At 33.0% G+C, this 24,368-nt stretch overlaps 3 protein-coding genes across 3 annotated transcripts; 2 read left to right on the forward strand and 1 right to left on the reverse strand.

Moving 5' to 3' along the window:
- The first annotated feature begins 5,897 nt into the window (after positions 1-5,897).
- LOC124837238 (putative polygalacturonase) lies at positions 5,898-8,658 on the forward strand. The gene is made up of 6 exons (XM_088112449.1): positions 5,898-5,945; positions 6,158-6,490; positions 7,037-7,157; positions 7,265-7,439; positions 7,547-7,617; positions 7,797-8,658. The coding sequence occupies exons 1-6, from the start codon at positions 5,913-5,915 to the stop codon at positions 8,483-8,485; spliced, it is 1,422 nt and encodes a 473-aa protein (XP_087968575.1). The 5' UTR covers positions 5,898-5,912; the 3' UTR covers positions 8,486-8,658.
- Positions 8,659-15,548: 6,890 nt separating this feature from the next.
- On the reverse strand, positions 15,549-16,017 carry LOC148200170 (uncharacterized). Its single transcript, XM_088111520.1, has 3 exons — positions 15,964-16,017; positions 15,802-15,870; positions 15,549-15,623 (listed from the first exon to the last, which is right to left on the reverse strand). Exons 1-3 carry the CDS (start codon positions 16,015-16,017, stop codon positions 15,549-15,551), a joined length of 198 nt encoding a protein of 65 aa, XP_087967646.1.
- A 7,477-nt stretch (positions 16,018-23,494) lies between these two features.
- LOC148200171 (uncharacterized) lies at positions 23,495-23,952 on the forward strand. The gene is made up of 3 exons (XM_088111409.1): positions 23,495-23,548; positions 23,636-23,704; positions 23,878-23,952. Exons 1-3 carry the CDS (start codon positions 23,495-23,497, stop codon positions 23,950-23,952), a joined length of 198 nt encoding a protein of 65 aa, XP_087967535.1.
- Positions 23,953-24,368: the final 416 nt, after the last annotated feature.

The raw sequence follows: 24,368 nt of genomic DNA on the forward strand, positions 1-24,368 counted from the left end.
TTTTAATTGTGTGTATAAAATAATCATTAGAAGAAATTATTGACTACTTACTTATTATTGCACATGGAGATCATAGGTAAATTTGCATTACATACCAAAATTTACCTACCAATTTAACTTCGTATAGAGCTCCAACCGTAAGTGACATAATGGATGTAGAGGCGGCGGGATCGAGGAACAAAGCGTGACAATGGTTAGAGCAACACCATATGCGAATGGCAGCGATAATAGGCACAACAACGATGACAATAAGAACGACAACGAGTAGGGCATTTACATGAGTTGTGATTGCGACACAGCTGAACTGAGACAACACAAACAGTGATACAATGGGACAATGAACTCAGAAGTTCCATGAATGGGAGAGAAAAGATAATTAAAACGAAACACAAAGAAAATTGATGAACGCACAAAAATTTTCTGTTTTAGGGAAGGAATAACGGAAACAACAACAGTTTTGTGAAAATCATCATACTTCGATTTTGTTTTTTACTTTTAAAGATGGTTCTTTAAGCGGTAGTCGTTGTTAGGAAATTTTTTTACTCTTGACAACGGTTCTACAAGCAATTATTCCATTATCAATATTTATGGCTTTCAAGCTCGATCGTAGTCAAAAGTTACATTTATTTTCAAGTTCTTGTTGTATTTCTTTTTTTCTAAGAAAGTGATTGTAAAATTATTGTTAAAATGGATCATGAAAAACTTACTGGTTGAAAAAATAAAGTATTACTATTTATTCTTTAAATAATTTGTTAATTAATATATTGTGAATAAGACAATGTATATAATTACATTTATTAATTAAGTACTCAATGAAGTAATAGTTATTAATGAAGAGTTATCCGTTCAATAAGTAACTAATAAATTATCAAGAGGATAATTTATATAATAATATTTTTCAATTAAATAATTATTACATTAATGCTTATTTAATGAAATAATTTGTATACATGTATTTGTTAATTGAATACTAAATAATTAATATATTATTAATTCAATAATCTATATATTAATACTCTTTTAATTAAATAATCCTTGTATTAATATTTATTCATTAAATAAATAATATAATAAAATACATTAATATTAATATCTTTTTTATTACACAATTTGTCAATATACACAATTTGTCAATTGATATTATGAGAGAATCTTAATATTTCTTAACTATCAAGTATAAAACTTTATCTACGAAAAACTTTGTCTAATCATAAATAAACATTACTTGACTGATATATCAAACTTTTGCTTTCAAGACACTTACTGGGAAATTTACCAACAATTTTTTTATTGAGCTCATACTACTAGGTGAAAATTGAAATATGATAGTAATAACAAAACTCTTTTTATTTAAGAATGTAACAACTTAAATAATACAATTCAATTGTGCTTGATCTAATTGGTTTTCGTAATAGGAAAATTATTGTAATAAATTTTCCTTTAACAATTTTCTCGTGTGACGTTGGAATCAACCTCTCTAGCATTGACTCTACCATGAATCGTTGGATAGAGTGTTTTCACTACATTGAAAACTATAATTAATAATCAAAGCATAAATTTTATAAATTAGTCTACCTAACCTCTGTCACGCAACCATTGATATCACCAAATTTTCCATTAAATCACGTTTATCTACCACTTGAAATCCTTCAATAAAATAAATTTTGGTTGGTAATAAATTAATTTTTGGTAGATTAGTGACTCTAATACATGTAGTGTTGAATTGTTTTATAAGAGTATTTGTTGATGAATGATCTAATGGCGTGTTTTGATCATTTTTGTATTATTTATATAGGAAAGATAGAACTTTCTATGTGTGTGATGGTATTCTTAGAGTTTTTGAACGGTTTGATTTGTCCCTCAAGTAAAGGAAACTAATTGCATTGCTTTTAAATTATATATATCTTGAAACTTTCAATTGCATGATTGAGTTGTATAATGAAATTTGATTTGCTGAATTTGGTCTATTTGTTGACAAGAGGTCTTGGAGTACACATGTAAGTGAGCTGTTTTACAAACTTCAAACTTGTACTATTTTGTTTCTTTTAAACTTTCTTATTTTATATTGATGCTTTGTATATTATTTAATAGGAAATTGTTTTAACTAGACTCTCACGGGCCACATCAAAGGTGAGATCATGTCTTAATGATGCATCAAAAGCAAATCCTGATGATGATGACATCATTAAGACATAATGGGTTAATGTCGTCGGAGGAAAAAATAAAGGACGATTATATGGGGGTAGGAAAACTTACTACCAATTACACTGAAGTACCTGAAAAACACTAGAAGGGTAGGGGGCGTTGAATAGTATTAATGACAAACTTTTCGCAACCCTTCTTATATAACATGTTATCGAGCTTTTCTTTTTAAGTTCTTAAGATGCTCGACTTGATAAATATGTATAAACATTTTGATCTGCTATTCAAAATACTATAGCGTTTATTAAGAACTTAAATTGTTAAAAATAAACATTTAGCTTGGAAGATTCTTATGTTTGGAAAATAAAGCGTGTAGGTTTTCACAAGATGATTGTTTAGGTAAGAGAAGAGATAATTGAACAAAATATTTTATACTGGTTCACTCCAATGAGCTACCTCAAGTCTCCGCAGAGGATTCCACTATAATCTTCACACAATTACAAATGAGTATTAGCACCATTGTTGGTACTTAAGAACCCCGTCGAGATTTCCTTTGAGTATTCGGACCACTCCTAGTACTCAGCAACCCTGCCTAGATTTCCTTTGAGTATTCGCACCACAACTGGTAGTCAACAACCTTGCTATGATTAATCAACTCAAACATAGTTCAATTGCAAGTATTTTAATTCTCTTCACAATTGTAATCAACGATTGCTTACAAGATGTTCATACTATATCTTTTGTAGAGAGGATTTGATTACAATACAAAGTTGTCTAAACACTCGCAGGTGTTTCTCTCTTCTCTCTTACAATAGTAAGAAATATGACAATGAAGCTTGAGTGTATTTCTTTCTCTTTTTCTCTTCTCTTCTCTTTTCTTCAACTTAAATGTATTCTTTTTCTTGAGCTCTTTCTCTTTTGCTTCTCAGAATAAATATCCTCTTAAGCTATCCTTTTAATTTTCTTTTCGAAAGATCTTCTATTTATAGGCTTAATGGATATTTGTCCATTTGACTGAGCTTGTAGTCTTGATACTCGTGCTTTCACTTTCTTCTTCGTACAACAGCCGTTTGGTAAGTCAACTTGGTAGAGTAGACATACTTTTTCACTACTTTGCTTGAAGTAGGTTTTACGATCGTTTTAGGTATGACTTCAAGTGAAGAACATTTTGTGAATATCTTCTTTGTCTCTAACATCCACTTTTTGATATTTGATTTGTAGCTCTGTGGATGCATGTAGAATAGCTTATCTGCAAGATTACAGTAAATTGTGCATGTAGTATATATGTATTTTCTTATCACTTTTGTTGTTTTTGAACGTTGAGCATTTAATCTGATTTAATGCTTGCTCAGAACAACAAAGTGCTTTTTGAATTTCTACCATTAGGTATCATTATGCAATTAAGTTTTTTTTTTTCTAAAGGTACCAAGCGTATATAGTTACTTCATTGTTAGACGAGGTACTAGTTAAGCTTATGGTATCACTAGTCAAGTAAACGCTTCTTTTGGTTTTGTCTCCTTTTAGACAGATAACATTTAACTTGTTTAAGCTTTCTTTTATGTTTTGATTTTGTGTCTTTTAATATGTTTTGTCAGAGACATTGTCTCGACCTGTTCTGTTTTCGAGACCTACACTAAATATCTTTTTCAGGTATTATGAGCATCAAACATTTGACTTCAACTCTCTTAGACGCTTCAGGCACAATAACGTTTAACCATGTGTCTAGGTGTTTTGACCTAGATGTTTTTCTATTTCCTAAGAACCTAGATGTTTTCCAAAGTTTTTCTATGTTGGGGATTCTGGTTCTAGGTTTTGTGTGTTTGAGATTTAGGCTAAGTCTTGTGTTTTCACCCTAAGTTATTTTCTGATTATTATCTCGTTTTAATGTTATTTGATTAAACTTTAAAACATGAGAGCGTTTAGGCACATAGACGATTTTGTCTTTAACATACACTACTAGAAGAGGTATATTGAAAGACCAACCATCTGCATCCAACAGTTCTGACAACACTGTTGTCCAGCTCAAACAACAATTACAAGCTCATGACCATGAAAAATCCGTTCAGAAATTCATTGGTAAAAATCACGATCTGACTCACCTTCTTCCTCTCTCCCATTCGTCTTCTTTCTCAGATTTTCATTTTTTTTATCAATGTCCTCCTTCATTCTTAAAGCAAAACAAAAATGCATCTTCTTTCCAAAACCAAAACCAAAATAAAAAACTCAATCTTGGTGCCTTAATTGTTTTAGAAACCCTAAAATTGGAAAAATTTCCAATCTATTTTTTGAACAACGATCTTTTCTTCATCTCGAACAGCACACCAGGCCACGACCATGCTAATCAAGAAATTCCAACTATGGGATTTTGTTCTTTCTTGTAAGTTTTGAAACACATGTGGTCAATTCAATATTTGTGCTGCTCCTTCATCATTCCTAAATAACTCCTTGTGGGTTTCGCAACAAAGACATTCTCCCTTTGTCACATGTGGTGGTTATATGCGCTTGAAAAAGGATATTGTGGCGTGCAATAATGCTCCAAGTGGTGCTCCGAGAGCTCTTGTTGAGATGGGAGAAGTGTGAGAAGATGGGGCTGCCTCACGCGAGAGAGAGAAAAGAAAATGAAGGCCTCACGTGAAAAAGAGAAAGAAATATTGTGGCTCTCGAAAAGAGAGAAAAAGTAGGCAGGAAATTTTTGCATTTTTTTTGTCTAATTTATCAACAAACTTTGTTTATCGGTAATGCATATTTCATATTTTTCTGTCAATAAGTGAAATACACATTATCGATAGATTTATCAATGAATTTTTCGTTGATAATGCAACCGTCGATAAATTTGTAAAATCGGTAATTTATATTTACTGACATATTTATTTTCGTTTGTAATAGTTCGTCGATGTTTTCATGAATTTTGATAATGCTTTTTTTGTGTTGTTTTGATTGTGTGTTTCTTTCTTTTATGATAATCACCTTATTGATGTGGGGAGAAGAAGAGTAGTTGTTGAAGCATATGTGATATAGAAATTTGATCTGTGAGATATTTTTCTTGGTAGTCTAGTCAATTTTTTGAATTGTTTTCGATATATTTTATTATTACGGTTATTTTTTTTTAAATTGTATTTTTGTTTATCAATCTTATAATTTCTTATTTTACATGTCTAAAGTTATAAAATTGAGATGTTATATGACCAATTGTTGATATAAATAAACTTATTTTTTATATTAAAATTTTCTTTTGAACTTAAACCTTTTTTTTACTATTGACATTTAAAAATATTTAATTTCAATTTTCTTTTTAAAAGTTTTCCCTCTTAAATTTAATATATTACTCTATTAATATTAAAAATATTCGGTCAGTGTAAGTCGTATTAATTAATTTGTCTTTCTTTTATTTTTTTTAGATTTGACTATTTATATTTAAAAATGTTTATTTTCAGTTCATTTTCTATGTCCGTTTTTCTTCTTATACTTGAGTTATTTATAAAACTCTATTAATGCTAAAAAGCACTCAATCAATATGTCAATTAATTTGTATTTATTGGTAATTATAACTGCCATAATTTATTCCTCGTTCAAAATAAACATTGTATAAAATTGAGTCAAAGAAAGAAAAATACAAAATAGTTAATATAATAAATGAAAATTTTAAAACAATTAAACATTATCATCAGTGCTTTGGTATCGATAACCCCTATATATATATTTGCCTATGCTCTATCTTTTGTTCAAGGAAAACTCCACAACTAAAACTTCACTCTGGTATTTCTCATACCATGAAGCAGTTTCTGCATCTCAGAAATAATCATGTAATTGTTTTCTCTTATCTCTAGATTTTCTTAACACATTCTGTCATGAACATTCATCTAATAGAGTTTCTCGGATGCATTTATACACTTCCATTTGGATTCTGATAACTTTTATAGCAAACTTTTGGTTAGTGTTGTTGGTATATATATTTTTCAGATGTACAGATGCTTTAAGTTGAACTGATCTGATGAGTTTGGTGATATATGTGTAGGTCCTTGGTGTGATCTCTTTAATTCTGATATTGGGATCAGTGAATGTGAAGGTAGCAGAAAGTAGGGTTCACAGTGAATTGGGCCAGATTGAATATCCTGCCATCAATTGCAGAAAGCACAGTGCAAGTTTGAAAGATTTTGGAGGAGTTGGTGATGGGAAAACATCAAACACAAAGGTTTTTCAATCTGCAATAAGCAAACTCAGCCAATATGCTTCTGATGGAGGTGCAACACTTATTGTGCCACCAGGGAAATGGCTAACAGGACCCTTTAATCTCACAAGCCATTTCACTCTTTTTCTTCAGAAGGATGCTGTTATTCTTGCTTCTCAGGTATACATAACCTATATATATATATATATATATATATATATATATATATATATATGTATTCTAATTTATCATGTCTTATTTGTTTCATAATTAAATTTCAATAGATAAAAGAAATTATTTCTTTCAATACCATTCTCTTAAAGTCATCTAATTTAAATTGTCATAATTTTTTTGTTGTTGCTGTTTTAGTACATGTCACACATTTCCCTTTTGTTTCTCAAATTATATATAAAATCTTTTAAATTTGGTAATAATAATAAAAATTAAATTAAGTTGATATTAAAAGATAGACTTAATACCACTTTAATTTTTATTGACTTTATTCAAGACTTATTTACTTTTTTTTTCAGTGCAGATGATTTCAATTTTCATAATTTATGTTAAATCAAGGTCTAAATAGTTAATGATAGATAAAGAGTGTGTCACGCACGTGTTAATTTATGATTTTTTAAAATTTCTTTTAAATTATTTATTTATTTATTTTAGATTTTTCTTATTTTAAAAAAAAATTGGCAAAATTGTCACTTACATTCATCACATTAACAGAACGAATTAGAATGGCCTCATCTTGCTGTGCTACCTTCTTATGGAAGAGGAAGAGATGCTCCTGGTGGAAGATTTAGCAGTCTAATTTTTGGGACTAATCTCACTGATGTTGTAATTACTGGTAATCATTTACACAAACAATATTCTATTATTTAAAGATTGTTAAGTTCTTCTGAAATTACTGGCTAAGTCATTTCTGAATTGGATTTCTTTAAAATTGGTAATTAGGTCAAAATGGTACAATTGATGGACAAGGATCTTATTGGTGGGACAAGTTTCACAAGAATCAGTTGACTCTCACAAGGCCCTACATGATTGAGATCATGTACTCTGATCAAATCCAAATATCAGATCTCACTTTGGTCAATTCCCCAACTTGGTTTGTCCATCCAATTTACAGCAGGTTTGATAAGATTCTCATTTTTTCTCACCAAAATTCTTAAAACTGCTCATTCTTTTTCCTTCATGTATAGTCTGCATCACTATTCTGATCAAGCTTTACATCTTCAGTAACATAATCGTAAAAGGGCTTACCATTCTTGCCCCAGTGGATTCTCCTAACACAGATGGCATAAACCCAGGTATATATAATTGTTTCTTTTCTGTTCTATACTATGACAAAGACACAGAAACACAACATCTAAGGAATGTGTCAGTTTCGTATGTTGTATATGTAGTGAAAATAAGGGCATTCATGTTGCAAAACTTTGATTAGGTAACAAGCACTATGAAATGTTGTTAAGTTTTGTGTTCTCCACAGATTCGTGCACAAACACTAGGATTGAAGACTGCTACATTGTTTCTGGTGATGATTGCATTTCGGCAAAAAGCGGGTGGGATGAGTATGGTATTAAATTTGGAAGGCCAACCCAACACTTAGTGATTAGAAGAGTGACTTGTATATCCCCAGACAGTGCCATGGTTGCACTAGGCAGTGAAATGTCTGGTGGAATTGAAGATGTTAGAGTTGAAGATCTCACTGCCATCAACACAGAATCAGCTGTTAGAATCAAAACAGCAGTTGGTAGAGGTGGATTTGTGAAGAACATATTTGTGAGAGGATTGAATCTGAATACCATGAAATATGTATTTTGGATGACTGGTTCTTATGGACAACACCCTGACTCTCACTATGACCCCAAAGCACTTCCTACCATTACCGGAATAAATTTCAAAGATGTTGTTGCCAAGAATGTTACATATTCTGCAAAACTTGAAGGAATCTCCAACGACCCTTTTACTGGAATCTGCATTTCTAATGTGACTATCGAAGTGAGTGCACTGAAGAAGAAGAAGCTTCAATGGAATTGCACTGATGTTGCTGGAGTTACCAATAATGTCACTCCTCCACCTTGTGCATTGCTGCCACAGAAAGATAAAACTGATTGTGCTTTTCCAAATGACAAACTACCCATTGAAGCTGTTCAATTCAAGACATGTTCCTTATAAAACAGCCTTGACAAATCTATTTGAATCTATGTATTACATACAGTAGAAATAATAGAAAATAATGTTAGAAGAAAAAAGGGTTCAGTTATTATGAGCTAAAGGTCATTATTTTTGTTTGAATTATTACTTTTAATACAGAACAAACTATTAATATCAATAGTTGGATCACTAAAAGAAAAAAATAAAATTATAAATTTTATTACAACAATTTTAATTTCATTAATTTTGTTTGAATTCCATTAGAACTTAAGATAATTTATATTATATTTAAATTATAGTAATTATTATATGTTTATTAAAGCAAAAATTACCATCAATGCACAACAAACTTTGAAGGAACTTATGTTTTTTTCTTTCCAAGTTTAAAATAAAACGTACTTAATTACTTTAACCATTAAGAAAGTTCAAACAAGTTAAAGTTGTGAATTAAGATTATAATTAATTTTTTATTTTACTGAAAGAATTAAATTTTTTGTCTTAAGATTATAACTTTTTTGTTATTATAATAAAAACAAAATATATTAATATTTATTGTACTGAATCAACTATTTACATTATCTTTAATAAAAAAGATACATGAAGAAGAACAAAATTTCTCACATTTTAAAGTTAAATTGTTTATAAATTAAAATACATAATTAAATGAATTAAACGATTATATTTTCTTTAGGCAACATTTGTGAATAGTATAATATATAATAGGCTTAATACCTCTTTTGGTCCCTATTTTGGTCAAGTTCGTTCGTTTTGGTCCCTGTTTATTTTTTTTGTTCAACATGGTCCTAAAGAATGTAAAATCTGTTCAATTTGGTCCTTTTTGGAAACGCCATTTAAATCGTTAACGACAGACAGTCTAGATGTGCAAAACAGTGTTGAGTTGGCATTTAACTGCCCACTGGATTCTTAAAGAAATGTCATTTATTCAATGAAACCCAATTTTGACGAGGGTGGAGAGTGAAATAAGGGTTAAGGATTTTTCCCAATCTTGGTGGTTGATGAGCCATGTCTCGTTCTCAATCTTCTTCTTCTTGTTGCAATAGGTTTGGCCACCAAAGTTGTAATTCCTCACATGGTGGTGGTTCAATGGGGGTAGGGATGATCCCCATTTGCAATTGTGGTGAGTTGGCAGTAGTAAAAATGGCTAGAACATCAAAGAATCCTGAAAGAAATTTTTGGGGTTGTCGTAACTACAAGGTGATGTGAAAAAAAGCATTTGTAATTAAAGCCTATTTTCTTTGTGTTTGTAATTAACAATGAGTTTGATGAATAACAGAGTGCAGATGGGATGTGATGTCTTGTAACTATTTCAAGTGGTGTAATGACGAAAAGGTTGATGAAAGGGATGTTATCATTGGTAGTCAAAGGAGGAAGATTTGTGATATGGAGAAGATAGTGATAGCTTTGAAGAGAAGGATCCAATTCTTAGTAGAAGTGGTGTGTGTTCTTAGTGTACTGATCATAGCTTTGTTGTGTGTGTTTTTAGGTTGATGTGTTTTGTGTGTTTATAGGTGGTCCCAATCTGGTTTACTTTTTGTGTTTTGAAGGTTGAGGTTATTAGGTGGTCCCATTGTGAAGGTTGGACTAAATGAATGAATGTATTGTTGTTTAGTACATAATTTGTTCAAATTAGTCCTCATTTCAGTTAAATATGTGCGTATGTGGTCCTCATGATGATGAGTGATGTCTGCATAAAATGAACGTGGTAAAAATGAATTTGAAAACAGGGGTACGTGAAAACATTAAGTTCATGGGTACATCAATATATTTTCACAATCAAAAGTCAGTTCATGATTACACCATCAAGTTACATAAGAGCACATCATAACAAATCCAGTGCCAAATATATGAAAACATTATAAAGTATTTCAAAACATTACAAAGGACATCAACTTTTATAATTATCAAAGTCTTTCAAAATAGATACTATGCCAAGTGCACCAAATTTTGAATAATTATAAAAGAGATGGTTTCCTAATTGGTAACTTGTCCCTTCTGATTGGTTGAGTTGGTTGCTTTGTGGATTCTTGTGTTGGTTGGGGTGGTGCTGCTTCAGATGGTTGTGGTAGATCTGGTTGATCTTGAGGACGTAAAGGGCATTGATTTCTATTATGCCCAACAAGACGACAAATGTTGCACTTCTTGTGGTGGCCACCTTTGGTCATCTGGGTTTCACCCTTCCTTATCTCCCAACTCTCCAACCTTCTCTTTTTCTTTGGTCTGCCCGGTAATTTTCTTTGAAATGGTGGGAGGACGTCTAGGCATGATGTTCTTTCCCATAAAAGGTGCCCATTCACTAGAAATATGATTGAAGCATATGTTTCATCATATGTTGACCTTCTGAACCAAATGGGCACATATTGTTCTGGATCTAAATCTAAAATTCTGATTGCTGCAATAGCATGGCAGCAAGGGATGCCACTAATTTCCCATTTCCTGCAATACAATGTTGATTGTCCAGGTTGACTGCAAATTTGTTTGTAATCACTGCACAATGTCTAACTTAAAACACTTTATCTCCAGACCAACTGCCATGAAGTAATACATGATTAAAAGATTCCAAGTTAAATATGAAGTTATGAATATCAACAATTTTATGACAGACCAAGGGACATGAATTAATTCTGGGAAAGGAAATGCTTACCTAGGGATCCAATTTTTGGATAAATTTGATTCTTTTATAAGTCTTTTTCTAATCTTGGGGCAGATATCAAAGTCCATATTACACATCTTAATTCTGTTGGTTGCCCATTTTATCATGATGTAAACTATAATTTCCTCTAGCATGGTTACAATGGGCTTTCCTCTAGCATCAACAATAACACTATTTAAAGCTTCACTCATGTTGTTTACTAGTGTATCAGTTACCTCGACCTGTAAATCTAGATCTAGATCAATACCTTGACCTTGACTTTGAACAATAATCTTTGGCTCGTCATCCACACCGTGGACCACAAAAAAGTGAAATTCCCCTAAATACTTGGCAAGGTGAACCATGTTCATTGCATCTCTGTCATCATTCAACTTATACAGAATATCTTGAATGCAATAAAATAACTCAGACACTTTAATATACCCCAACTCTTTAATGGAATCTACCACTTCAAAATAATTCCATTTGTCAGGGTCCACACTCCAATAAGTGACTTTCCCACATCCAAAAGGTATATCCTTTACCAGGGTCCCACCATGGTGGACCACAACATTAAATCTCTCCTCAGACATTCCAAACGCAAGCCTACAAAATCAACTTTATGGGCATGGGACCACTATGGAAACATAGAAAGTAACTGCTATTTACGCTAAAATAACTGTTAAACCGTATGGGAACAATAAAAAATAAATCAACAACCAACCACACACAACCAATTATAATGTTACACAACAATGCCCTAAACAGTTCGCACAATTTTTCAAAAAAATCTAACTTTGGAAAAAATCTAACTTTGGAAAAAATCTAACACTCACATTTTAATGTGTGCATAAAATGTTACACAGGAATGTCACAACACAGAGCTTAGTTACGAGATTACGAACACATACCTGATTGCCAAAGATCAATGCTTCCAATTTCAAGTGGACGACATTGATGTTCTTCCTAATCTTCTTGATTTTGCTACCAAACCACGTAGGAACTTTCACTCTCACCACGTGGATTCTCATTGGATTGTGAATTTGGTGTGAGATCAGTGTGAATTGGAAGATTGTGGAGAGGGGGATTGAGAATATGAGCATTGTCTATCATCATGATGATTTGTATGAATCTCTAGTTGTTGTAGGTTTAGTCTCTAATTATATCTTGATGTACTAAGAACTTTAATAATTGTTGTAACTGCTAGGCAAATGCGACAAAAGTTTTGAATACGAGACTCTCACGCTCTATTATGTATACCTTTATTGTATTGCCTTTTTCACCTTTTTCGTTTGTCTTAATTGAAAATAAAAATCTTGCTCCGATTATTCTTCATGTATTGTAAACCATATAAAGGAGAATCGTTTAAGATCCTATGAATAGTGACAACCTGGGAAGCATCTGAAAGGTTAGATCACTCGCTAACAGAAACAACAAACACTAATTTGTTGAGCACCCAAGCCTATGTGTCAAAAGGATGTGGTTGATGCAAAGGATGTCCTGCAACGGACGTCCATATGCGTTCACGGACATCTCACAGATGTCCATATGCATTTAAGAATGCAACGCATATTCAAAGCCATTATAGTATTGGACTGCGGGGGTGTTGGTAAAAGTTAAAATCAGAAATTAAACATTACTGAAGGGCAAAGGAGGAATAAGGAGGTGTAGAGAGCTATCTCTAGTGGTGGAGGGAGTAACTCCCTTACACTAAACATAGCTTAGAAAAATATATACAAAATCCAATAAATATGTTTTTTTGTCACTAAACTTTTTGATGTGAAATTAATATTCACTAGTTTTCAAAATTTTGGTATATTTTGATTTATAAACTTAAAAAATGAATGGATATAATTTTTTTTAGTGTCAGACACATTTTACAACTGAACCATAACATATCAAAGAGTATAAACAAATCAAATACTAACATAAAATGTGTTTAACAATTCAATAAAGATTTTCATAATTTGGTTAAAATGATGATATTAATTTTTTTTAAAATTTAGAAACCAAACTATATCAAAGTTTTCCACAATAACAAATTCTAATTTTGTATTAAAGTTCATAAATTAAAAATATATTTAATCTTTAAAATATCATAATTATTTAGGTTGTTGTTGGTGTCTATACATTACATGACACACACACATATATATATATATATATATATATATATATATATATATATATATATATATAAAAGTTTAAGAAAAATTTAAGCATTTTTTTTTCATTTCATTTCAAATTTATTAATAAACATATTTGTTTAAAAAATTATAATAATTATTATTAATACAATTTCTTTCTAAACCTTTATTCCAGTGTTTGCAATATTACATATATATTAATTTTAATTATACCTAAAACAATTCGAGATCAAGTGAGCACAACAAAGTAAATTTTAATTAAATCTAAAATTGTGACAGCTATGCACAAATTTACAAACAAATTCAAAACTGATTATAGTTACGGGATATCCAAGTTGAAACCCCTGGTGGGAGCATATATATCATCACTTTTATTGATGATCTTTCTAGGAGGATGTGGATAGATTTGCTGAAGAGGAAGAATGAAGCATTACAGATGTTCAAAAAGTTTAAAAATTTGGTTGAGAGGCAGAGTGAAAAGGCACTAAAAGTGCTTAGAACCGATGGAGGTGGAGAATACACACCAACAGAATTCTGTGAGTTCTATGGAGCTGCTGGAATTGAACATGAGATCACACCCCCATACACACTTCAGCACAATGGTACAGTTGAGAGAAGAAATAGAACGCTTTTGAACATGGTGAGATCTATGTTGAGGAGCAAAGGTCTAGCAAATTATTTATGGGGAGAGGCTGCACTAACAGCCTCATATCTGTTTAATAGGTCTCCTACAAATAGGCTTAAAGGTGTAACACCTGAAGAGGGACAAAGCCGAATGTTGCACATTTGAGAGTTTCTGGCTCTCTTTGTTTCAAGCATGTACCTGAACAGGAGCGGAGAAAGCTTGATGACAAAGGAGTTCAACTGATTTTGATTGGTTTTCATTCAACAGGTGGATACAAACTACTGGATCAAGAAACCAATCAAGAGCATATCGGAAGAGATGTTGTAATTGATGAAACCTCTGGCTGGACGTGAAAAAACAACAATCAGGAGACACCTCAGTCAATAATTATGCTGGAAGAGGAATGTGCTGCTAGTGTTATAGCATCTGCTTATTAGAATGTTCATGTGAGAAGATCATCTGGAACAGTTCAGAGAGCATCACGTTTGAGGGATTATGAACTGCTACATGAGGTAGATATCACAGCAGAAGGTAATCATATCCAGTTTGATCTGATTGCTAAAGCCAAGCCTTTTAATTTTGATGAAGGCGCAACTGATGAAAATTGGTGGAGAGCAATGAAGTAAGAGATAGCTTCCATAGAGAAAAATCAAAACTGGGATTGGTTGATCCTCCGTGTGACAAAAGACCTATTGCTCTAAAATGGGTTTAAAATGTGAAAGGAAATCCAAAAGGAGAGATAGTGAGTTACAAGGCCAGACTTGTAGCCAAGGGGTTTACTAAAACGATACATGTGTGATAATGCATCAAACCAAATATGCTCAGGAGTTATTAAAAAGATTCAGAATGGAGCAAAGTATATTGTAGCTGAGTATATTGGAGCTTGTTTGGCTGGAAACTGTGTTGCAGGAATTGAAGGTGGATTTCTCAAGCAAAGCCAACTAAGCCAGTAATTGAAGATTTGAAATGAATTTTGAAAGAATCCAAAGGACAACACAATATCTAAATCTCAGTCAAATGTTATAAGTTAATTAAATCTCAAGCACAGTTACAATATATAAATTAATTTTGTAAGATCGATTTAAACTTAAATTTACCTTTTAATATAATATTAAAATTATGAATAACAAAATTTGTTGTTTGCTTGATATTAATGTACATTATATATTTATCCAATAAAAGCCATTCAATTTAACAACTTACGAGTTAAGGAAGTACTTAAAAAACACAACGAATTGCCCTTACAAGCAAAATATATTTCTGGGATGGTCAAATCTAAAACCAATATATCAATTATTTATTCACGTTCTTTTTTCGAATCCCAACTTTGACTTCAGAATGATGTTAAGCTTATTAAAATTCATAAAATACACAGAAAAGTTTCAGTGTTAGATTTAACCAAGGTATAACTACACTTGCTACAATCATCTCCTGGATTATACATTCCACATAAATTTAATTATTACTTTTCGATTCTAAGTTATTATTAATAAACGTATTTTAAAACCATAATTAGTATGAAATACACTAACCACAGTGCACAAAGTAATAAATCTTCATATATCAATATATTAAGGGTTACAAGAACAAATTCAATGAGCAGAAACAAGGTTTATTGAAGGGAAGTGAAGTTCAACATAATTAACGATCTATTGAGCTTCATTAGTTCTTTGAATTCAAAGCACTCTTGATAGAATCAGCAGCTCCTTGTGCCTTTTCCTGCATTTGTTGTCCAGCCTATACACAACAAAATACGCTTACTTTTATCATACATCTTAATTTCTAATTCAACAACCAAACAAAACTCTTTACACTCATATATCAATATGAATATTATTGTAAATATGGTTTAAACATGAAATTTACAACATATGATTTGATTGGGTAAAATTTTAGAAACAAAACATGGAAGAACCTGTTGCATGGAGTCTTGAGCAGACTGAGCAACATTGCTAGCCTTGTCCATCATGTTGCTAGCCTTTTCCTACAATACAATACAAAACCTTGTCAATGATTTCTAAATATTGACCATGCAAGAACGTCAACACAGCACAAAGAGAAGAGGTTGAAGATAGACCTGAGCTTGGCCCTTGGCTTGCCCAGCATTGTAGCTCGCGTTTTGGGAGTCCATCTTTTGTTTTAAATTGTGAATGAAAAATCAAGTGTTGTTAATCAATGTTAATTTTTCTGATGCATATTTTCCCACTCTTTGTTGTAGTTTATATAGTTTCTCAATGCATCACATCTTTCAACAAGTGTTTGTTCTTCTCACATTTTCTTGGGTAAATTGTGATTCGCATTTTTCTCCTAAAGCTTGTATTTCCAAGGTACATGTCTCATGATCAATAGATATACATGTGTGTGGAGGAGACTCATTCTTCTATCATTTGAATCTCCCATACCTTAGTTTGGACAAGCTTTAATCTTATGTGCTAATAATAGGAAAATTTTAATTTGAATACAATATTTAATATAAATAAGGAAAAAAAATATATGTTCAATTAAACTATCCAAGATAGGTATAATTAGTGGTCGACTAGGACAACCATAAGACTCAATTTCACACAAAGAGAGAAGAAAATCAAGGAACTTGATGAATGGTAAAGTAGGACAACCACAAGACTCAATTTCACACAAAGAGAGCATAAAATCATAAGGGATAGTAGTCATGATAAATCAAGCATAGATAACAAGATAAGAACTAAACTTTTTAAATGATCTTGTAAGAAAAATATGCAAAACAAGAATAACCTAAAGAAACATTTATAAATCATCACCTAAAGTCATAAAACTAGTGGCTTAATATTTAATATTAATCTTTTTATGGACTTGACTATTTAGATCTCTTAAGTACTTTATTATAAGTTCCCGCCAATTTCAATCTAAATTTTACATTGAGCCTCTAACTTTCATAGAATTTGAATTATCTTTGCAAAATTTTCTTTTGAAAGTACTTAAAGTCACTTTCTTGTATATTGAAATCACTATTTAAATGGTCAAATTAATAAATTCCATTGAAATTTTCTATTACCATCTGAACTTTTGTAAATTACTTAAGGAAATTCGAATTTACACTTTTATATTCTTAACTTCTTGTTCTATTATTAAGTACAATTATCTCCAACTAACACATTTTTTTCTATGCAAAATCAAGTTTTCCAAAAAGTTTAGTTAGGCTAGGATGGTAATATATTGGAAATAATAATAGAAATGAAAAGAGAAGTGTAAGACCCTAGAAAAGTTCACTAAGTAAAATAATAAAAAACATGAGTTAAGCTTAAGTTATAATTTTTTTGATGAGTAAAATGATTAAATAAGTTAAATAATTCATTTGGTTAAAGTACTTTGGTTTTGTAACATATGAAAGGTATTCAATTAAACTCCTACCAATAAATTATTTTTTGGACAATTTCTATAAAGAATTTGGATTATTTTTGAAGTTGGACTTGTTTCTTTGAGCTTTGAAAAAAGTAATAAATGTGAAATAAGACCGAAATTGGTGATAGGATTTTTCTTAAGTATAGACTTTGGGATAGTCTATATTTTTGGGATGGTTTCGTTTGGGATTCGATAGAGTAAAAGGAAATACAAAGTACCAAGGATTAGATCAGGAATAACAATCCATGTAGGGAGAGTTAATGGTTTAACTGTTTAGTTGTTTTAACCGTTTTAATTGTTTTTATTTGTTTAAACTTATTTTGTTTATGTGTGACTCTGATGATCGTATTTTTATACGGAAGCAGATGAATGTATAGGTCATGAGGAAGATACACAACACTAAAGAGAGTGGTTAATATCGAGATATACTTGGAATAGTGTTTTAGTCTTAGGTTTTCCTTTCAACAGTGTTTGTGATTGTAAAACAATGTTTATTTATTTATTTACTGAGATTTCAAATAAGAGATGAATCAAGTTTTTTTAATTATGTAATTAGTGTTAATTATAGATTTTAGGAAGCTTTGGGTGTTACATTTTGGTATCAAAGTGTCTAATAATTTAAGAGTGTTTAACATATGTTTAATAAGCGCTAAAAGTTATAAGGTTTATAATAGATCATCTAATCATGATAACATCTAATAATAAGTTAGACCATTTAGGATACATGTAACCTACGTTAAACACTATATATCATAAACACTTAATGTTACTTAAAACAGACATGTGTTACACAATAGTACACGTTTAGGATCGTCTAACAGTTTAATGCATGTACGTTCTAGTACTCTTTTTTATATTGTGTTGTGCTCTCTTTGACAGAAATTATTCCTCTTTATGGAATCTCAGTCAACCACTTTCATTTTGACCAGCATGGTCTCGACATGAATCTTGTTTTTATACTCCTCAATTGGTCCATGTTTACAAGTAGCATCATGCACAAGTCGGCTATAAAAGGTTTCGACCTTACCATCATGATCATGTAGTGTAGAACTACCTTAGCGTTCAGATTCTTGATCTTCAAATAAACTTTACCAAACCTGCTAATGAAGGTTCATAAAGACTCTCCCTTTTCTTGCCTGACATTGAGAGGTGTTAGGGATGTGAGATGGTGGTGTCGGCTATTAGCAAACTGCATTATGAAGGACAATGTCAGGGTATCAAAGAAGTCAATGGAGTAGGGGGAAGGTTGGTGAACCACTCCAGAGTAGGTTCTTTCAAGGTCGTTAGGAAGGCCTTGCACATGACATCATCATCAATCAAGTAGAGATTGACTTGTGTGATGTATATGACCACATGTTCATTAGGGTTAGTGTTTCCATCATAACGATCTAGGGAGAGGGCCTTCCACTGCTTAGGGAGCAAAGTCTTCGTGATGTCGTCAATGAAGGGATGTCGACGATTTCCTCCTGGTGTTGAGGAGTTGTTCATTGCTCCTGTAGTCCTAGGGGTATGGTTGTACTAGTTTTCTTCTTCAATTTCATGAAATGAGAGGGAGTCTTCTACACTGAATTTATGTTATCAGGGGTTTCCTTCTCCTTCCCCTTGATAGTTGCTCCTTCAGTCTCAACCCTCTATTTCCTCGACATTTCTTTTCTTAAACTCAGCAAACTTCTGTTGCATTTTTGTCTAGGCCTCTAAGATAGCGGTTATGTTGATCAAGAATGTTCATGCTTCTTTCGCTCCAACCATCATACTTCTCAAGACACCTTAAACCTTTTCCTTACAAAATATAATTCGGCCCCGCGGTGGGTGTGAATTGTTCTAACGAGGCCAAATACATTTTGTAAGAGCTCCAACAAACATTCCAAACGCTCCAAGCTTCAAACTTTAGGAGTACTCATCCTCTCCAATGCTTGTCCTCTTCAAGTAGGGTTTGTGCCTGTAGAAGGCACTCCAACACTCAAGTTAGCAAAGTGCGCTACCAAATAATAAATGCGGTAATTAATAAATGTAATCAACATATCTCGTAAATGTGTTATTTATACTACTTTTCATGAGTCCTTATTTGGACGAGCTCAGGCCACGTGGACTAATTACTTGTTAATATTACATTATTGTAGTTAATTATGAGTTATTGAGACTAATATGTAGTTTACATAATCTTGTCTTAGTCGAATAAGTGAGGTTAGGTACATGTCGAATTAGTAGACCAACACGTGTTTGATTAAGATTTGATCGTAGAGTGTCATACTTAAGGGGACTTGGACATAAACAATACACCAAACATTTTATGATAGTTTATAATAAAAATTCATATAAAGTAGCATTTTTCGAGATAGGTATAGTTTTAATTAGGTTTAATTGCTTCCTTTGTCCCCAGTTTGGTTGAATTGTGTCAAATTCATCCTCATTTTTAAAAAAGTTTCATTGTCGTCCTCACGTGGTGTAAAAGTGTCAATTGAATCCAAACATAGAAAAAATTTGTGTCAATGTAGTCATCTCCGTTAAATACACACTAACGATGTTAAGTGGCTGATTATTTGGCACTAGAGAATTAAAATGTGGCAAATGAATCACAGTAGTGGTAATGACGTGTCAATGACGTGGTAGTCCTTAGGAAGGAAGAACTCGACGATTGAGATTTCAGATTAACCTTAATTAAATTCAATTTGGAAATTTCAATTCTAGAAGTCCAAATCTTTCCTCAATCCTCGTTTCTGTTCTTGAATAACCCAACTTAGGGTTTGTTTTCTTCTTCTCCTCCCTGTCGCGGCTTCATAAGAAGATGGAGGCACCAATTTTCTTTTTTTTTGTCGCTTTGTTCGTTCCGCGGTGAGGGAGGCGCGAACCTCCTTTTCCTCTTCCCAATTTCTGGTTCGTGCTTCGCAGGGAGGGAAGACTCCCTTTCGCTTCTCCGTGGCCGGTTCGTTCCTGCAGGGAGGGAGGCGATTTTGAATGGCTCAGGCGCGTCTTTCATTTTATCGCGGCGTGGTGGATGTTGAAGCAGTGACGCCTTTGCAGCAGCGGCGCCTCCTGATAATGCTAAATTTTACCATTATTTAAGCATCATTTTAGTAGCAAAATCAACTCCTTTCTAACTTGTAACTTGTTTAATCCTCTTGTTTTGTCTTGTTTTCTAAATATTTGTGTTTTTGGCTACCTTGATGTACTTTCATCAATAATCCCTTATTTTGTAGCTAAAAATGAGCTTGGAAGACTCTCCAACAAACTATAGAACTGGACCAAGAAGTTAGCACGGAGAAACGCTCGCCACACATGCAGGACACTCGCACAATCAGGACGTTCGTCCAAGATTCAGAACGTTCGTCCAAAAGAGAAGAGAGAACGCTCGCCAGAGAAGTGGACGTTCGTCCAGAAACAAGCGGACGCTCGTCCTCCATGCAGAGCGGACGCTCGTCCAAATGCGAGAGGGAGAGGACGCTCGACCCAGGCAGAGGACGCTCGTCCAGCCAGGGGGACGCTCGTCCAGAGGCAGCAGGCGCTCGTCCAGAGGCAGCAGGCGCTCGTCCAAGAAGCAGACGCTCGTCCAGCCAGGCAGAAGTGGACGCTCGTCCAGCCAGGCAGAGGACGTTCGTCCAGAACGCTCGTCCAGAGGATAGGACGCTCGTCCAGCCAGACACGAGGGACGCTCGTCCATGCAGAAGAAACGAGAGGACGCTCGTCCATGCAAGAGGACGCTCGTCCATGCAGGAGGACGTTCGTCCAGCAGAAGTGGACGTTCGTCCACTTTCAGCGTCCAGAGAGTTTCACGCCCGGGCGTGAGAAATGGGGCGCCCGGGCGCGACATTTCGCCAGTTTTCAATTTTTCCAGAGAGTCTCGCGCCCGGGCGCGACTAACAGAGGGCGCCCGGGCGTGACTTTTACTGATGTGGCAGACAGCTTATTTAACCCAGAAACGCGAAGGGTTTGAGGCTTTTGGTCATTTGGAGGCGCGATTTCACTGAGAGGAGAGCTTGGAGGGCTGCTAGGGTTCGTGGGAACACTCCCTTCTTCCTCTTGGGTTCTCCTTCTTCTTCCATCTTCCATGTTGTAAGCTTTAGGGTTCTCCATGGAAATGGAGAACCAAACCCATCTTGTTGGGATTAGTTGTAGCCTTTGAATTCTTGTGTAATTGTTGAATGATTTGAATTTATATATGCCTTTTCTATCAATTGCTAGTATTCTTGTTTCCGATCTTAAAGCTTGCATGTAATGGGAACGTTCATGGCTTGATTTTGGGGTTTTATGGATTATGGGAACGTAAGATGAAACCCGGAACTGAAATAGGAGTCCTTGTGGGTCATTGATTCTAGGAATGGAAGATGATTCACATGTTGTCTTAGATCCCAGCTCTTTAATGCGGGTTTTGCTTGTTAGATTGCCAAGGAATTGGGATTTGATTAGGAAAACCTAGGCTCTTTCATCTAAGGAATTAGGGCTAGAGTGCTTTAGTGGATTGACTTTAGTAAATTGATAGAGAGGAGACGAAATTGGTTTTACACAAGAGTGATTTGGTGAAAACTAACCTTAACAATGTCATTTCATACCATTTCTAGTCTTTTCCATTTCCAAGTGCCTTCAATACCAAAGTCCAACCTTGTAATTATGTATGAATTTACATTTCTGCACTTGTTCTGTAAATTGATGTTTTGTTCTTGAGTCTATATGAGTTGTTAATCGCACAATTCTCTAGTATTACGAGTCTCTTGGGAAAACGATACCCGGTCTTACCGGTTTATTACTTGAACGATTCGGTGCACTTGCCGAAATCGAGCCCAACAAGTTTTTGAGCTAACAAGTTTTTGGCGCCGCTGCCGGGGATTTGGGGATTGAACCCGAGTCCTAGCAACGGCTAACAAGTTAAATTGGGCCTCATCACCTCCGCGCTAGGTTCGTGTTCCGGCGTATTCGCAGTGAAGGGAAGTCGCGTCTGACTCGAAGTTTGGGGTTCCTTATTGTCGCGACTTGGAAATTTGGGGGTTTCTGATTTTACGATTTGAGTGGTTTTCTTGTTTTCCTCTTTGTAGATTGGTGTTCTTCATCTTGTAATTTCGGAATATTTTTTTCCTTTCTTGGCAATTTTGGGCAGGTTGAGTCGCGCGGAAGAAGACCCTGTCGCATTTTGTTCTTGATTATTGTTAAGAAGCTGCGGGCAATAGTTGATGGTGTCGCAGGGAGGCGTTAGAATCTGGATGACTCATTACCACTACTGTGACTCATTTGCCACGTTTTAATTCTCTAGTGCCAAATAATCAGCCACTTAACACCGTTAGTGTGTATTTAACGGAGATGACTACATTGACACAAATTTTTTCTATGTTTGGATTCAATTGACACTTTTACACCACGTGAGGACGACAATGAAACTTTTTTAAAAATGAGGATGAATTTGACACAATTCAACCAAACTGGGGACAAAGGAAGCAATTAAACCTTTTAATTATTATAGAATGTATTATACTTTATGACAATTATACATATTATCATAAAAAAAGCATTTTTCTCTTTAAATTTTTTTTTATTTCATCAATTCTCTACTTACATAATAAAAAATGCATTTTTCTTTTTAAATTTTATTTATTTATTCAATTTTCTACTTGCGTAACAAATACCATGTATATAAAATATATTTATATGGCAAAGATTTTTGAACAAAAAATTTAATGATTTAATACATGAATTATAATAAAACTTTACTTAAATATAATGTATTCAAATACATATAAAATTGTTTACTATACAAATTTCTTAATTCAATCAATGATTATTTACAACAAATATTTAAAAGAATAAAGGTTCACTATCCTAAACTTCATGTAACATTTAATTCTTTAACAGGGATAAGTAATTGAGTATCTACATAATCAAATATTTATTCAATCAAGAAAAGATAAAACTAATTAATTTTTAAATATTTAAGATATTTGAACTAGTTGTATATTATCTCTTTTTAAGAGTAACTAATGTTTACGGTATGAACCACCCATATATCTATGCTGATCAAAAGTTTAAAAATCACTCTCCAAATTGACTTAACATGTGTCCTTGGAAACGTAAGTGAAGGAGAAAACTGTGGATCACAATTTGTGCACGAAAACGTATGAACAACAAACACTTGTTGAAAGATGCAACCCATTGAGAAACTATATAAACTACAATAAAGAGTGGCAAAATATGCATCAGAAAAATTAACATTGAATAACAATACCTAATTTTTCATTCAACATAAGATGGATTCCCAAAACGCAAGCTATAATGCTGGACAAGCCAAGGGCCAAGCTCAGGTCTACCTTCAACCTCTTTATAGCATCTTGATATTCATGCATGCTCTATATTCAGAAAACATTGACATGTTTTTTATGGTATTACAGGAAAAGGCTAGCAACATGATGGATAAGGCTAGTGATGTTGCTCATTCTGCTCAAGACTCCATGCAACAGGTTCTTCTATGCTTTATTTCTCAACTTTTACTCAAATCATGTTGTAACATTCATGTTTAATCCATATTTACAACAACATTTATATTGATATATGAATGCAAAATAGTTTCACATAGTTGTTGAATTAGAAATTAAGATGCATGATAAAAGTGAGTGTATTTTGTTGTGTATAGGGTGGGCAACAAATGAAAGAAAAGGCACAAGGAGCTGCTGATTCTATCAAGAGTGCTTTGAATTCAAAGAATTAATGAAACTAAATGGATCGTAATGCTTGACTTTCCTTCCCTTCAATAAACCTTGTTCTGTTGGTCTACATATTTTGTATGTAGAAACATCATTCTTTTTTATTTCATTTTATTTTTATTTGTAGAAGCATCATTCCATTTATTTCGAATATAATCATTTTCCTTTGATTTGGGTAACCAGATTATTTGATTTAAATTACTTCTCAATCTTACTATTTGTTTTAAATTCTGTTAGGCAAGCAATTGGATGAATTGAAACATTTTTAACTTAATCAAAATTACAATTTTAACTTAATATAAAAAAAATAGTCTTTTAATTATTTTATTCAGTTTGATTTATCTTTTAATAAAAAAAACTCAATTTAGTTTCTTATATTTAAGAACTTTAACGTGAAATTTTCTTCAATTTACACAGAAAT

Source organism: Vigna umbellata, chromosome 4, assembly GCF_029865625.1.
Source record: "Vigna umbellata cultivar VRB3 chromosome 4, Vumbellata_1.0, whole genome shotgun sequence".
Lineage (NCBI taxonomy): Eukaryota > Viridiplantae > Streptophyta > Magnoliopsida > Fabales > Fabaceae > Vigna > Vigna umbellata.